Here is a 16,132-nt window from a genome sequence, read left to right as displayed (position 1 = left end):
TGTACAATAGGCCATTGTTTGGGTATCCTACAATTTATTCATTCTTTGCCTGATGGATATTTTGGGTTTCCAGCTTGGGCTATTATGAACCATAGTGCTATAGAAATTACATGTGTCATTTGCTGAAATAAGTGTATATTTCCATTGCGATATATGTACAAGTACAGTTGCTGAGCCATGTATGTTCGGCTTTAATAGCTACTGCCAGTTTTCCAATATATATTCCTGTTAGCAGTGTATGACATTTCACTTGCTTCACATTTTTTGCCATCCCGTAATATGAAAACATAATTAGTTAAGGACTAGTATTGTAATCTTTAGGATAAGTAGTAATACTAAAAGATTGTATAACAAATTAATAAGTAGGAGAATTAAATAAGTCTTTTGATTAATCCAGAAGAAGGCAAGAAAAAACAATTGAGTCGTATAGAAAATAAATAGTAATATCGTTGATACAAACCCAATATATCAGTGATTAAATGTAAATGGACCACATACTCTAAAGGATGTTGCTTGTAAGACATATCTTAGGTGTAAGGACACAGGAAGATTCATAATAAAAGGATAAAAAATGTTATGTAAGCACTAATCAGAAGACAGCTGACGTTGCTATACTGTAATCAAAGTAAACTTTAAAAGCAAAAAGAATGTATTCATGAAAAAGGGCATTTTATGGTGAAAAAAGGGATTAACTAGTCCAGCTCCTGGTTAAAAAGCTATGTGTGATTTTTCAGGCACAACCGTATGCAATTGCAAAAGCTTAGGGATGCCTGGGTGGCTCCGTTGGTTAAGCATCCAGTTCTGGATTTCAGCATCGGGCTGTGTGCTGATAGCACAGAGCCTGCTTGGAATTCTCTCTCTCTCTCTTTTTCTCTCTCTCTCTCTCTCCCTCTCTCCCTCTCTCCCTCTCTCCCTCTCTCCCTCTCTCCCTCTCACCCTCTCTCCCTCTCTCCCTCTCTCCCTCTATCTCTCTCTCTCTCTCTGTGTGTTTCTCACCCTGCCCCCCCCCCCAAATAAATAAAGAAGTTTTACCTGGCAGCCCTCATGGGGGGAAAGCTGCCCCCGCCCCCCAACCAGACTTGGTGCATAGCCAGTGCACTGCAGTTCTCCAAGGGAGTTGCAATCGACTCAGGCCCCCTCTGGGTGGCCATCATCTTATCCATAGCTGCGTTCTCAGCTGGGGTGCCTTCATTCAGAGGCCTCTTTATCAGGAGCTATCAACACAGACCTTCTTTAGGTACCTGTGCTGAAACCACCCCAGGAAAAGGAGGGGAACCTTGAAGATACTCTTTCTCCACACTGACTCAGTACTTGTCCATGTTAGCTCTTCTCCCTCTCTCTGCCCTGAGAACCCTGGGGTTCACAACACTGCCGGAGCCTTTTGTTGAGGTCTCCTTCAGCAGTGAGAGATTCCCCACCTCTCTATTGATCTACCTGACCCTCCACCACATGTCATTCCATGGGAGAAAATAAACTGAGAAGTTGATGCTTTCTCTGGTATAGACTCTTCCTTATACTATCATAGCCAGTGAGAAAAGACTTGACTATTACTTGCTTTTTATCTTGTTGCTTTCATCTGATAACTCTGCTGAGTTCCTAAATGTTAATCCACCAGGAAGCTATAACAGCACCAAATTTTTATACCTCTAGTAACATAGTTTCAAAATACATAAAGCACAAACTAATAGCTACTTAAAATGTATTGAAGTATAACATACAGAAAAGTATTTAGGTTAAGAGTGTACAGCTCAGTGAGTTATTGCTAAGCGAGTATATCAGTATACCCAACACATACTGCATTACCAGCACCTCAGAAGGCTCCCTTGAGATACCTCCCAATCACTAGATCTTTCCTCTTCCCTAAAGGTCACTAAGTAGATTAGTTTTGCCTATTTTTAAACTCTATATAACAGAATCATCAGTATGTACTCTTTTGTATTTGGCTTTTCACTAATATTTGTTAGATATGTTTTTAAACATTCCCTGTTAAATATTAACTTGCTGCTATTATCATTTTAGGTGTTTTAGAAAATAATTATGAGAGCTTACGTATACTAAATGTTGAAAGAAATGGAAATGTTATTTATACCTATAAGGTATGTATGCTTTTTTATTGTGGTATGATATGCATGACATATAATTTACTATTTTAACCATTTATGTTTTTTCACAGAATTTTATGCTATATCTTACTGAGGGGTAAGAATAAGTGCTGGCATTTAACTTTTAACATGACTTTTATTTTATGAGATTCAACAAACTAATTGAAATTGAGTCTTAGGAAATATTTTTTTAAACAAAAATTACACACAATATCTGACCCAGCACTCAAATTTTTTGAATAAATGAAGTTCCATTCTTCAGAGGAACAAATGCTAAGTGAAAGACGTTTAAACCTAATTAATATGTAAAGTTTTGATCTTTGAAACATATTAAATATGATTACATAATCTGTTTAGGTATCATCTGTTTTGAGGCATTATTTAACATTTTTTCAATGTTCAGTGTTATCAGGAATGAAAATTTAACTTTACTGATTACTATAGTAGGGAAACACGAAAGAATAATTTTAGTGGCCAGTTTGCTTTGCATAGATGTATTACTGTTTTTTTGTTTGCTTGCTTTTTGTTTTATTTTTTTTTATTTGCTTAAAAGTTATTTTAAGTTGGGGCACCTGACTGACCCAGTCAGTGTAGCATGCAACTCTTGATCTCAGGGTTGTGAATTCGAGCCCCATGTTGGGTGTAGAGACTACTTAAAAATAAAATCTTTAAAAAAAAATAGTTATTTTAAGTCATGTCTATAAGTATGCTGCATTTAAGGAAACTGTATGATTCAAAAAGTTTTATTTATAGGAATATCATAGACTTGTTTTAGCCACTCCCAATCTCTATCATATATATTATATTAAATAAAAGGAAGTATAAAAAGATTCACTCCTTTACTATGCTCTGTCCTACTAGCCAGGGTCCCCCCAGTCTGGGTCCCCCAGACTCACCAAACTGTACACTGTTCATTCATTTCACTCTTTGAGCCCCTATTACTAGTTGAAACAGGTTTGGTCCCTTTCTGACATGCTACCTTTAGAGTGCTAATTGCTAATATTGATTGAATTATTGCAGGTTTAAGACTAACAACATCCTAACTTCCTGAACAATGGTATATAATAAATATCTGGTTAATTTTTTTAAGGACAATAAGGGAAATGTCTTCTTTGGATTATATGACTGCCAGACCAGACAAAATGAGGTAAAAATTACTATAATTCATAGATAACTCATTAGTTACTTTATTGTTTTTAGAGATTTTTACTTCCTTCTGCCTCCTTTTTCTAGATACATATTCTCATTTCATTTTCTAAAAAAATTTTTTTGCCTCCTCCCTTTTACCATCTCTTGGACCATTATCTTGAGAAATGAATGAATGAATGAATGAATGAAGTGCAAGAACTCCTGGACCAAAACATTACCTGAGGTTTCTTAGTCCTTTGAGATTTAAGCAAAATTGGCTCAAATCAATTATCCAATATTCCATAGGAATGTAGGAAGTCCAATGCCTTCCTGAGATTTGTGTGTGTGCTCTCACAAGTTTAGGATCTCATATTGACCTCTGGCTCTGTGTTCTTCTCCTTAACCTTCACTTCTCTTACTTCTTAAACATCCAGGTATAGAACGCAGCCTCCTTTTCTTAATTTTTCCCCAAACCACCCACCTAGAGCAATGGTTGACGTGACAGGCTTACCTAACTCTCAGTGTAAATACAATGGGGTCCCTTTGTGCCTATGTAAAAGCAACTTACAAATATTAAGGGACCAGGAAGTCTAGAAATGTACCCTGGCACAGAAGGTTCTCTAAACATACTATTACCTGAAAAAAGCAAATTGCCAGAATAATACATTTCATTTATGTTTAAAAAAAACTTTCAAGAAAGTATGAATACATATGCATAAACATATATTCATTTAAAAAGATCTGCAAGCCTAGCGAGTAAATAAAAACATGTTTCCTTTTGGAAGGTAGTTCGTACTGGGTGAGCATAGCAGGGAGCTTTGACTTTTTATTTGATGGTGTCTGTGTGTTTTAAACACTGAGACTATACTCGTGTTATTTTATAATTAAAAAGGTAAAACACTAAAAATTAAGTGTGTACAACCATAATTCTTCTTACTTATAACTTAGAATCCCTCAGAGCAAGACTCAAAAGAGACCAAAATGTCTGAAATGAATTGAGAGCCTTCTTATTCACTCAAAGTCCACTTTTTCTAATCAAGCGTTTAGTGACTTCTCAGCATTTTTCAACTTCTGGCCATAGGATTTTAGTGTATTCTTGGTACTTTTTGTATCTATAGGTACTAATTACTTTCCTAGTACTCCTGCCATGTGTTGTTTCTCTTAGCCTGTTCTCTCCTGAGGTCTAAGACTCTTGATCTTTTCTTACCTTCTCAGTGTATTGTAAGAGAGTTTGCCTAATATAACTACAATTGTCTTTATTTCCTAAATCTGCATGTCATATCCTCCTCCTGTATGACCATTTTCATTTTCTTTAATATTTAATAAGGAAATGGAATCTTGCTTGTTCAAACAGCAAGAAAATTTTTTAAAAAATAAAGATTAAATAAAAACAGAAGATTACTTTGCCAAGGCTCTGAATATGAGAGTCTTAGAGGAGATGCTCTTGAGATTGTGTCTTAGCCATAGTTAATGATATCATAGTTAGGCAATTTGGTTAAAACTTTACTTGTCTCAATAATTATAAGAGCTGATATCTGAATGCTTATTATGGGTGGCAGACATTATAATAAGTGCTTTGAATGGATCATCTCACTTGATCCTTCTAAGGATTTCATGAAATAGGTATTATGATTTTTATTTTACTGATAGAGATTGTCCAAAGTCACACAGCTAGTAAGTGGCACAGTCAGAATTTGATCCTGTGTTTAACCTGGCTCCAAGGTTTAAACTCTTAACCACTTGGCCATGTTGCCTCATGGTTAAGCTTCAGTGCCAACTCTGGTCTATGATTGCAGACTTTTTCTTAAAAAATAATCTGAGGGGCACCTGGGTGGCTCAGTCAGTTAAGCGTCCGACTTTGTCTCAGGTCATGATCTCGCGGTCTGTGAGTTTGAGCCCTGCATCAGGCTCTGTGCTGACAGCTCAGAGCCTAGAGCCTGCCTGGGATTCTGTGTCTCTCTCCCTCCCTACCTTTCCCCCTCTCTCACTCTGTCCCTCTCTGTCTCTCAAAAATAAATAAAAAGTTAAAAAAAAATAATCTGAAGCTTCTCAGTATGGATAAACTGGTTCACTGATGGTTCTTTAATAAAAGGTCTTGCCACCATGATACCTGTTTCAGAGCTAAATGGGAATTTATAATTGTTATTATAATTGCTATAATTGTTATTTAACACAAAACTCCAAATTAAAAAATAATTTTGTTTTAACAGCATCTCTATACATTTGAAAAAGACTTGCACGTTGTCAGCTGTTCTGTCAATAGTGATAGAACTTTGCTGGGTAAGTTGGACTCTTTTATTGCTACATGTCAAGAACTAAACTACATTTGTTGAGTTTCAAAGTATTGGACTTTTGCTATATTTGACTATTCTATAACAATGATTTTCTGGGAGGAGATGCTACTGGGAGATTAATTTTGATATAAAAAATCTGTGGAATCCACCTACAAAAAAAAAGAAAAAAAAAGACTTCATTCTGCATTACCTTTATCATCCACTGACAGATTTTTTGAGCCTTCACTTATTTCAGGTCTAAAATGGTAAACTTTAACCAGCCACTGCATGGATCACTTGCTAATGGATTATTTTTTTCTTTTTCCATTAGCTGCGAGTTTAGTTCATTCTACTAAAGAAGGAAGAAAGAATGAGCTTCAACCAGGTATGACATAGTTTTTAGTGTCTATTGAAAGATGAAGATTTATTAACTAAGTCAAATTTCAAACATCTTTACAAATAGCTTTATCTCAGAATGAAAAGGCAAAGGTCATGAAAATGTTTTTTTTTTACTTTTTTCAAGAGAACAAGAAAGTACAGAAAATAATGTAACAGTGAATAGTAGAAGTATTAAAAAGGCATTTAGTACCTGCAGACTAAATAAACACTGAGGACACACTAGAATGCTATGGTTCAGAAGCTGGTGTAAATGGCTGGGCTTTTAAAGGGTTGATATTCCTTCAAGAATGCATTTTTGTTCTTAACATCTGGTGAACTATTGAGCAGTACATAATACACTATGAGTAGTCCACCAATTCTAAATAAAAATTCCCATTTGCCAAGGTCACTTTGTAGTTTATTATCTATGTGATACTCCCCCCTTCTTTTTAACATTATGTGTCATCCATCTGTCCAGAACTCAACAAAGAAGTGCCTGCAGTGGGTCAGGCACTGTGTTTGATGCTGAGAACGCAATGTTATGCAAGAGAGGTGTGGCAATTGCCAGGGTGAGCTATAGAGACTAATGGTGGGTGGAGTGCCCCCTGGGGCACGGGTCTCATCTTCAAAGACGGCAGTAATCCCTGTGGGAGCAGCTTTTCAATTTATCAAGAGAAGTATGGACCTTTATGTAAAATTTTAATTTAATCAAAAAAATTTTAACGTTTATTCATGTTTGAGAGACAGAGCATGAGCAGGGGAGGGGCAGAGAGAGAGGGAGACACAGAACCTGAAGCAGGCTTCAGGCTCTGAGCTGTCAGCACAGAGCCAGACGCAGGGCTCCAATTCATGAACCGCGAGATCATGACCTGAGCCAAAGTTGAACATTTAACTGACTGAGCCACCCAGGTGCCCCTAAAATTTTATTTTAAATTTTGGCTCAAATATTTTTTTAAAAATTCTGCTCAGGCAGTGATAACCACCTGTGGCTGATGTAGCCCATGGACTACCACCATTTTTCAATCTCTGGTCAAGTTCTCATTTCAGTCCCTTACTATTCCCATCCTGCAGCGCTTCCCATCTGTTGTGTTTATTTGGGGCTTAAGCTCCTTTTGTTAGCATAGTTCCCACTCAGATGTGTTCTTCTGTGGTTGTATGTGATGGAAAAACTTCTTGCACCTTCCTTCCCCGTGGGGCTTATGAGGCAGTCCTGGGTTCCCACAGAGTCAGCTTAGAGGGTCAAGGGAAGCAGAGTCAAGTCTGGATGGGATCTTCTCAGGGACCTTGGCAGAGAGATTATGGGAGATGCTGCTGGGCAGGAGGCTCACCTGGAAACCTCATCATCTATCTGATGATCTATACCATCCTTGCCTTCCCTCCTGCCGTGTTACACGGAGAACCACAGCAGCCACCTTCCCTCTTGAGTGCCATGTCCCCCTCTTCACATCCTCTGCTCCTCTTAGAATGAAGTGCAATGCTCACTTCAGAACTGATGGAACTGGACTAGTTTAAGTGAAATAGGATCTAAGACATTGGTGTCCTGACCCTAAAACAAGGGCATATGACCTCAATCTCCTTTACTTAAGAAGAGAAAGGCCTCCTCTCTTGTGCTTCTCCCAATCACAAGCCTGGGCATCTCTACACATCCTTCGATTAGCTCCCTGTGCCTCCCTGTTCTTTTTGGCCCCTATTCCTATTTGCCTCTGGAATTCTTTATTATGCTGGTAAACCAGTAGAACCTATATTCTTCACTTGATGTTTACCATCTGTGCTTGATTGTCATGCAGAACAGTGGCGATTATGTACATTACAAAATGCACTTTCAGACCAACTTTACTGTAAATTTTATTAAATTAAATCCTATTCAGATACGCTTACTCTTGAAGTTTGGTGCACTTCTGGTGAGATCATCTGATTGCATCTTTAAAAATACTAAAATGAACGTTGTTAGTTATTGTATTGGCTACCTCATGCTTTATATCTTCTCAGCTCACCTTTCATGCCAGCTGCCATGGTAAGAACCAGCTCCCCGCAAAAGTAATTCGACAGACAGTGCCTTAACTCTGCTGCTCTACCTGCTTCTTGCTTTGTGCCCAGAGCCCTTGGGAAATTCTGTTTGCTACCTACATGTGTGCCACCTGGAAGCATGGCTGGAAAGGATTCCCAGTAGCATAAGCCATGACCAACCAGGGGCCAAGGAGCTGAAGGATAAATACTCTTCTTTCCATCCCTTAAGTGGATTATTCTGAGGGCACGCTGCATGCAGCTCAAATCCCACAGTGGTCACAAATTGGATTGGGTTCCTTACAGTGGTAGACTCTTCTTCCTGTTTCATGCTGCCCACTCCCTCACGCCAGCCCTCAGGGCTAAAGTGATCCTGGCCCCGGAAATTATTTCTTGTCTTGGTTTGGGTTTTCCCCCCAAAGTAGAGTCTGAGGCAAGTATTTGAATGAAATTAGTTTATTTGAGGGATGATGCTAGGAAATACTATTAGATGAGTATTTAAGCGGAGATCTGAAAGAAGGGAGGGAGCAAGCACATGGCTGTGGGGAAAGCACACTTCTGGCTGTGACCACAGCCAGCACAAAGGTCCTGAGGCCAGAGTGTACTTGATGGATTTGCTGATCAAGGACAGTGAGGAGGTTAAAAGGGGAGAAAAAAAAAAAAAAGGATAGTGAGGTCAGTGAGGCTGAATGAAAAGGGGCAAATCATTAGGAACTAAGGCCAGAGGAAAACGGGGCCAAAGTACAGACAGATCATGGAGACCCTTATGAGATCTTCGTTCAGTTAAGAGTTTGGAAATGATGTAACCAGAAAGCACTGTAGAATCTATTATAATGTTTTGCCCTTTGAACAGTTATTTTGGAAAGCCTTATTTTATTTGTCCATGAATGACCTGATAAGCCATTCAATTATAAAATGTGGTTTGCCTGGAGGTGTTGTTTAACACTCTGTTGCTTATGGGATTTTTTCCATTGTAAGTGAGACAAACTGTCACATCTTTCCTATGAACAATACAGGGTTCTTTGGTCCACATATTTTACAGCACAGTTTTTATCAATAGTGCTTCTCTTGTTGGCTGTGGCCATGGCAGAGTTAATGTTTTGTTTGGAAAAGAGGGAAAAAAGAGATGCCTGGCAGTCAGTAGAACATGTGACTTCTGATCTCAGGGTCATGAATTCAAGGCCCATGTTGGGTCAAGCTTACTTGAAAAAAAAAAAAGAAGAAGAAGAAGAAGAAGATAGGGAGCCTGAGTGGCTCAGGTGGTTGAGCTTCTGACTTTGGCTCAGGTCATGATCTCACCGTTCATGGGTTTGAGCCCCGCATCGGGCTTTGTTCCATCAGCTCAGAGCCTGGAGCCTGCTTCGGATTCTGTCTCTCTCTTTCTCTCTTTCTCTTTCTCTGCCCCTTCCCCACTCACACTGTGTGTGTGTCTCTCTCAAAAATAAACAAACATTAAAAAAATAATAAATAAAAAAGATTTAGGGAAAGAAAAGAATTAAAGGGCCTGGCTCCCCCCTTCACCCTCCCCTGTGGAATTGCATTTGCCCCAAGGCACAGTAGATTCCCCCTGGGCAGCTATTGGGGTGTCCACATGTGTTGGCCACTGAGACTCTCCTGGGGTCCCCTGCGTCATTATAGATAGTTGAGTGCTGTGGATGTTCCCTGGAGCTGTGCTTTGGTTCAAGAGCTCCAGTAACCAGAGCTGCTTCAGAACCATGCCCTACTGGCCTTTACCAACCTTGTCAGTCTTTAAAGTTTGGTGCACCTCTAGTGAAGTTAAATGATCACATCTTTAAAAATACTAGAATTTTCACAGCATGTGTCTTCACCAGGTTCTTTTGCCCACTCTATCCTCCCCATGCCATGCCTATCCCTATGCTTTTATTTTTTTTTCAATTTTTGTTCAATTTATTTAAGCTAAAAAGACAGAACAGTTCACTTATTTCTCCCATTCTCCACCCCAACCCCCCACCTCTTGTAACTGCTAATTTGTTCTCTGTATCTATGCGCATGTTTCTTTTTCTCTCTTTCCAAGAGTCCACACATAACAGATACCATACAGTGTCTTTTTCTGACTGATTTCACTTAACACAACGCCCTCAAGGTCCATCCAAGTTGTCACTTTTGATCTTGCTGTCTCTACTTTCTGTGATATCTACATCCTGCCTGGATCCATCTTGCCCTTCAGTGATGCCCTCCCAGTCTCCCCTGAGATCGGTATTCTCTAACTTCTTAAGACAACTGTAAGTACTTCATGGAATCATGGGATTTCATGACTGAAAGTGATTGTGGAAATGATCTGATTCTGTAGTTTTTTTTTTTTTTTTAATACCAAGGCACTAAAGCCTTGAAAGCTTCATCCTTTCTAGTTGACACTAGAGCTGATGTCTCTAGAATCCTGATCCAGAGTGCATCATATCACACCATGAAAGCACATGGTATGTTATTGAGAGAAATTCCTTTTCCACGATTACTCTTATGATTATGCTGATTATATTAGTTAAGTGTCTGGGCTGCCCTAAAGAAGGGAAAGATTCGTGTAGGAAGATAGTTTCTGTCCTTGAAAATCCTCCCATTTTAAAATCAAGTGAATTTAGCTGATAGCTGGTTATCAAATTCACTGCCAAAAAATCCAAATGTGAGGTGATTCTTTACTTTTGCAATGAGTAGGATCCTCTACATGTCCCCTTAAAAGGTGGGGTTTTTTTGTTCCCCAAATTGGAATATATAGACTTTTAGGACAAGAGATAAAATAGCCAAATGTCAACTTATACTACTTTATTTACTTAGTTATACATACTTCGTATAAAATAATAAGGAAAATAGTTTTTTTCTCATTGTCACATTTCACAAAACATTTCTATTTTTCTTAAGTATCGTTGGCACCAATGTTTTTCTTATTCCTAGAACCCCCTTTTTCTTTTTCTTTTTGAGTGATCAAGCAGATTCCCAAAGCTCCTGAGCTTTACCTCTGTCCCAGTTATTAGAAGTATAGTTCTTTCGGTGCACCTGGGTGGCTCAGTCGGTTAAGCCGCCGACTTCGGCTCAGGTCATGATCTCATGGTTCGTGAGTTCGAGCCCCGCGTCGGGCTCTGTGCTGACAGCTCAGAGCCTGGAGCCCGTTTCAGATTCTGTGTCTCCCTCTCTCTCTGACCCTCCCCTGCTCATGCTCTGTCTCTCTCTGTCTCAAAAATAAATAAACGTTAAAAAAAATTAAAAAAAAAAAAAGAAGTATAGTTCTTTCGAACTGGTGTATGATCGTCTCACTGGGATTTTTGTTTGTTTTGTTTTTTATATATTTATTTATTCTTGAGTGAGAGAGTGCGAGCAGGGGAGAGGCAGAGAGAGAGGGAGACACAGAATCTGAAGCAGGCTTCAGGCTCTGTGCTGCACAGAGCCCAATGTGGGGTTCGAACCCACAAGCCATGAGATCATGACCTGAGCCGCAGTCGGATGCCCAACCGACTAAGCCACCCAGGTGCCGCAGTGTCACTGGAATTTTTATCCCAAGCTGTAAGTACCATTGACCAAACAGTATTTGATTTTCATTTGTTCTGTCCTTGTATATTTCAGATCCCACATAATAACTCACTGTCTTGCTTTCTCAGTAATCTTTAAAAAGCATGTTTATAGAGATATCCAGTCCTTGCAATTGTGAGGCCATATCCCAGGAATTGTTTTACATTCTTTCCCTTAAAATAAAAATGTTTACTTATTTATTTTTGAGAGAGAAAGAGCGGGAGTGGGAGAGGGGCAGAGAGAGAGAGGGTGAGAGAAAATCCCAAGCAGGCCCTGGGCTGTCAGTGCAGAGCCCATCACGGGGCTTGATCCCCAGGAACCGTGAGGTCATGACCTGAACCGAAATCAAGAGTCAGACACTTAACCTAGCCAACTGAGCCACCCAGGCGCCCTACCTAAGACTTTTTGGGTTTTGGGTGTTTTTTTTGTTTGTTTTTTTTTGTTTTTGTTGTTGTTGTTTTTCCTAAGCAATGCTATCAGGTTAGTTACTTAAATAGTGAAAACTGGCACTGATTCAATTCCAGGTTGCTGTGCTGTCTCCAAGTTGTATATTATTTTTCAAAATAAAGTCATTGAAAAAGCATCAGAGAATAGTTAAGTCTTTATAAGAACTCAGATATAAGACAACTCCTTCTTCTCTGAGGTTTAGTCTTAGGGGAGGGGAACTTTTGGCCTAAATGTAGATATCTGTGGTAATCCCATTGTAGCCTGTGTCCAAGGACTTCCCTTTTAATTGCTATCTTTTAGGACATTTGCTACAATGTGACACTGAGGAAGTAAGTGGGTCTTTATCAGGGCAGTTCCAGTACCTTTCCCAAGGGAAGCCAAGCCCCTGTCCTCTTAATAGGCACTCTCAACTGTAACATGTTCATGCTTCAGAAAGATCTTTACATTTTCATACACAAGCAGTATTTGCCAGTGGGCTGCAGAATTGGAGTGATAGAGAATTGAGTTGTGTTTGCTTAGACTTAGAAACTCAGAGGGCCTATGAAGCTGTGCCAAGTGGCTGAGGAGTGGGCAAGAACTTGTTCCTCACTTGTTCATGAATGCGTATTGCTTTCTCTTTCATGAGGTTTTCTTTATCTGTTGTGGGTTTTAAGAACTGTCAATGTAAATTTTAAGAAAATTACTTTTCCTGGTTGAATAGCTAATACAACAGGTAACGTGTTTATATTTTCCAAGTTCAGACGTACATGGAGAAGATCATGAATGACATTCTCATCTTCTTACTAAAAGCCTCCTTTCCTTTGTAGGATCAAAGTGTTTAACTTTGTTGGTTGAAATCCATCCTGTTAACAATGTGAAGGTTCTAAAAGCAGTGGATAGCTATATTTGGGTGCAGGTAAGCGAGCATGTCCATTTATCACTCATCTCACTAATCAGAAGGTGTGAAACCTAGAGGCAGTGGTGCTTACCAAGTGTTTTCACACCCATTATCACATTCAGTCCTCAAAGCAATCTGGTAGATGGGTATGGTTGGAATTATCAGCTCACCTTTTGCAAACACGGAAATCAAAACTCAAACCTAGTTCCTCTGTCTCTGTTATGTCATGGTTTATAATGTTTTTACATGATAAAATACTCTCAACACACATTTAAGGTAAGTTTAAAGAAAAGTTTGTTTGGTGTATTCATATAGTTGACAGAGTACACATGATTAAATGGCTAAATCACTGAATTTGTCAGCTCCATGAAATGGTACAGAAGCACTGTAGGTACAGTGTGGATGGACCAGATCTAGTCAACATTCATTACAAGCACATTCTGAATTTGTGAGTTGTCCTACTCACTAAAATCTATTTGTGACATCAAAGTCAATACTCTTGGTGCCGTCACAGTTATCTACAGACATGTGGAAAGTGGTGAAAAATTTGTCACTCAGCTGAGGTTGAACAACGAGACACTGCCTTCTTGATTGAGTTCTTATCCTATAAATGAATGTCATTTTTACGATCTATTTAGCGCCATGATTTTCACATTTTTGAGCTTTTTGTTGGTGATTTCACTTTTCAAATGTCCCCCATGCATAGTGCTAAAGTGCTGGCTACTGTCCCTAAGCTCAAGAAGGCTGCCATATGCTTTATAGAGAGAATATGTGGGTTAGGTTAGCTTCATTAGGTCATGAGTGCTGTTGACCATGAGTTTAATGCTAATGGATCAACAATATATATTAAATGTGTTTTATAAAAACAGGAATACACACGAAACAAAATTATGTATTAATTCGTTGACAAAAATGTTGTGACCAGGCAGGAGCCTGTCCTTGTATGTCCCCTAGGAGTAATGGTTCAGCATTCAGTATACGGTGTTTGTGGTGACTCCATGCGATCTGACTACCACAGATGACAGTGGACTGTACATGTTCATGCAGTGCTATAGCATAACTTCCTCGTGTAACCTGAACTCTCTGCTTCTCGTTGCTCCCCCCCACCCCTGCCTACTCCCAGCCTCAAGCCACTGGGTCTCCCTCTTGCAATGTGTCAGGAGAGGGACCTCTCTCCCATCCCCACCCCCCCAGGTCCTTCACTGGGGGCCACTGCCTGTTTCCAGCTCCTAGGCTGTATTCCTCCTCCGTCAGGAAGCTGCTATGTTTACACTGTCATCAGTACAGGGGTGACTATGGGGCAGACCACACTTCCCTTTTTTGGTCTGTTCTTGGCTTCCTTAGCATGTCCACTCAGGGCTGAGTAGGCAATGGAGATACTAATGAAGGATTAGGGCAGCTAAAGGGAATTAGAGCACAGGAGGGAAAGGATTTTTATAAGTATGTAGTTGCACAGCATTGTGAATGTATTAACAACTACTGAACTGTATACTTTAAAACAGTTAAAAAGGTGATTTTTCTGTTATGTAAATTTTATCTTAATTAAAAGCAATTAATAGTACATGATGCATGACTGCATCCATAGGCCAAAGGGGAAGTCCCCACCCAAATGAGGTAAAACTCGTACTTGTCTTGAGGACCCATCTCTGTGCCTAGCCCTGCTCCCTGCTCCTCATTCTTATGCTTCTGGAGGGAGAAAATCCTCCAAACCTCCATCCAGGACAACCCCCCCACCTCCCTTTCTCCCTCCTTCTCCCCTTTAGAGAAATGCCATTCATTGTCCACTGAATTTGGTCTTGCCCTGAAATCTGTCTCCCTTTCCTTACCAAAACATTCATGGTGATCTCTGATAGTACATTTCCCCAAGTCTGTATGTGCAGCCTTGAGCTCCTTCACAGGGAAACTTGAGCAGGACAGTAGTGGTTAGGGTTTGGATCCCAACCCGGTACCTTTGGAGAATCGCCTACCAGCATGACCTGCATCTTCCAAATGGCTCCAGATATCCACCTATAGTGCATATCTTCCAACTGAGTATTAATAATCAGAGTCTAGCTCCATATCTGTGAAGATAAATATTTCCCTAATACGATGTAATCTATATAGACCTCTACTCAAACTGCAAGAAAACAAAAACCTTGCATGCTTTTATAGAGCTGTGTCTAAAACCTGTCTGTCTGTCTCTTTTTATTTTTGAGAATGAGCACACATGCAAGCAGGGGAGGGGCAGAGGAAGAGAGAGAGAGAGAATCTCAAGCAGGCTCCGTGCCCAGCACAGAGCCTGACACGGGAGCTCAGTCTCAGACTGTGAAGTCATGACCTGAGCTGAAATCAAGAGGCAGACGCTCAACTGACTGAGCCCCCCCAGGTGCCCTGAAGTCTATTTATATTCTCATTTCTAGGCCTTGCTCTAAGGCTGCCTCATAATAGAAAGGAAAACCACCACCACCTAAATGGAACTTTTAAAATCATGTTCTCACTGATTGCGGCACAAACACCAGGCAAAGGCTTAGAACTTGTCAGCATCATACTCCAGGTCACAGCCCTAGGCAAGTACGCCTTGGCCACCTCTGTAGTCCCAAGGGAGGCCGAATCATCTTCTCTAGGAATATTTCCTTGTTTTGAGGCACCGAGTGTTGGCTCTTCCGCTATCTGTATGGTGTCACTCAGCTTTGCTTCTCCTCAACCCCAGGACAGGCAGTTTCCTGTTTGAGGTGCACAATTTCACAAATCAGGACATAGTAAGTTCTACATTATTTTCATAGCTGAATTCTACAGTACTATTTTATAATTTTGAAGATTTGCCATGAAAAATGGTGTATCGTTAATGTTCTGTTTTTCAATTCTAAAAAGGAAACTTGACTATGGACAATTAAAAAAATTTTGCCAGTTCTAGGGGTGCCTGGGTGGCTCAGTTGATTAGGTGTCCAACTTCGGCTCAGGTCATGATCTCACCTTTGGTGAGTTCCATCTCCGCATCGAACTCTCAGCTGAGAGCTCGGAGCCTGGAGCCTGCTTCAGATTCTGTGTCTTCCTCTCTCCCTGACCCTCCTCTGCTTGTGCTCTTTCTCTCAAAAGTAAACAAATAAACTTAAAAAAAAATTGCCAGTTCTATTTTCATTTTGTCATCATGAAAAGTTAGAACACCAGGTAATACATTTTGTCAAAAATGTTCCTAGTCTTTAGAAAGGCTGCCGATTATAAAATAAGGACATAAAAAGGCTATGTTCTTTCATAATGCTTTGAACTGTGGAGGGAAACAACAAAATTCACGGGTGGATCCTATCTAGTAAGCTGTTTTTCATGTTACAAAATGAAACTGCTGATTTATAGTCACCCTTTTGATGATGAAAGAATTAAGTCACTGGAGTCCTCCCAGGGCCCCTTTTCCTTCATTATCACTGCTG

At 39.8% G+C, this 16,132-nt stretch overlaps 1 protein-coding gene across 1 annotated transcript in view; it reads left to right on the top strand.

Moving 5' to 3' along the window:
• LOC102957892 (gamma-secretase activating protein) overlaps positions 1–16,132 on the top strand; it is a 90,932-nt gene that overhangs the window by 8,604 nt on the left and 66,196 nt on the right. Inside the window, exons 2-6 of the mRNA XM_042977203.1 lie at positions 2,020–2,096; positions 3,193–3,249; positions 5,441–5,510; positions 5,835–5,888; positions 12,658–12,746. Coding sequence (XP_042833137.1) covers positions 2,020–2,096; positions 3,193–3,249; positions 5,441–5,510; positions 5,835–5,888; positions 12,658–12,746 — 347 coding nt within the window. The remainder of the gene's footprint in view (positions 1–2,019; positions 2,097–3,192; positions 3,250–5,440; positions 5,511–5,834; positions 5,889–12,657; positions 12,747–16,132) is intronic.

The sequence above is a fragment of the Panthera tigris genome, chromosome A2 (assembly GCF_018350195.1).
Source record: "Panthera tigris isolate Pti1 chromosome A2, P.tigris_Pti1_mat1.1, whole genome shotgun sequence".
Classification (NCBI taxonomy): Eukaryota; Metazoa; Chordata; class Mammalia; order Carnivora; family Felidae; genus Panthera; species Panthera tigris.
Note: the sequence above shows the minus strand (reverse complement) of the source record. Positions and strands in the feature narration are given on the sequence as shown.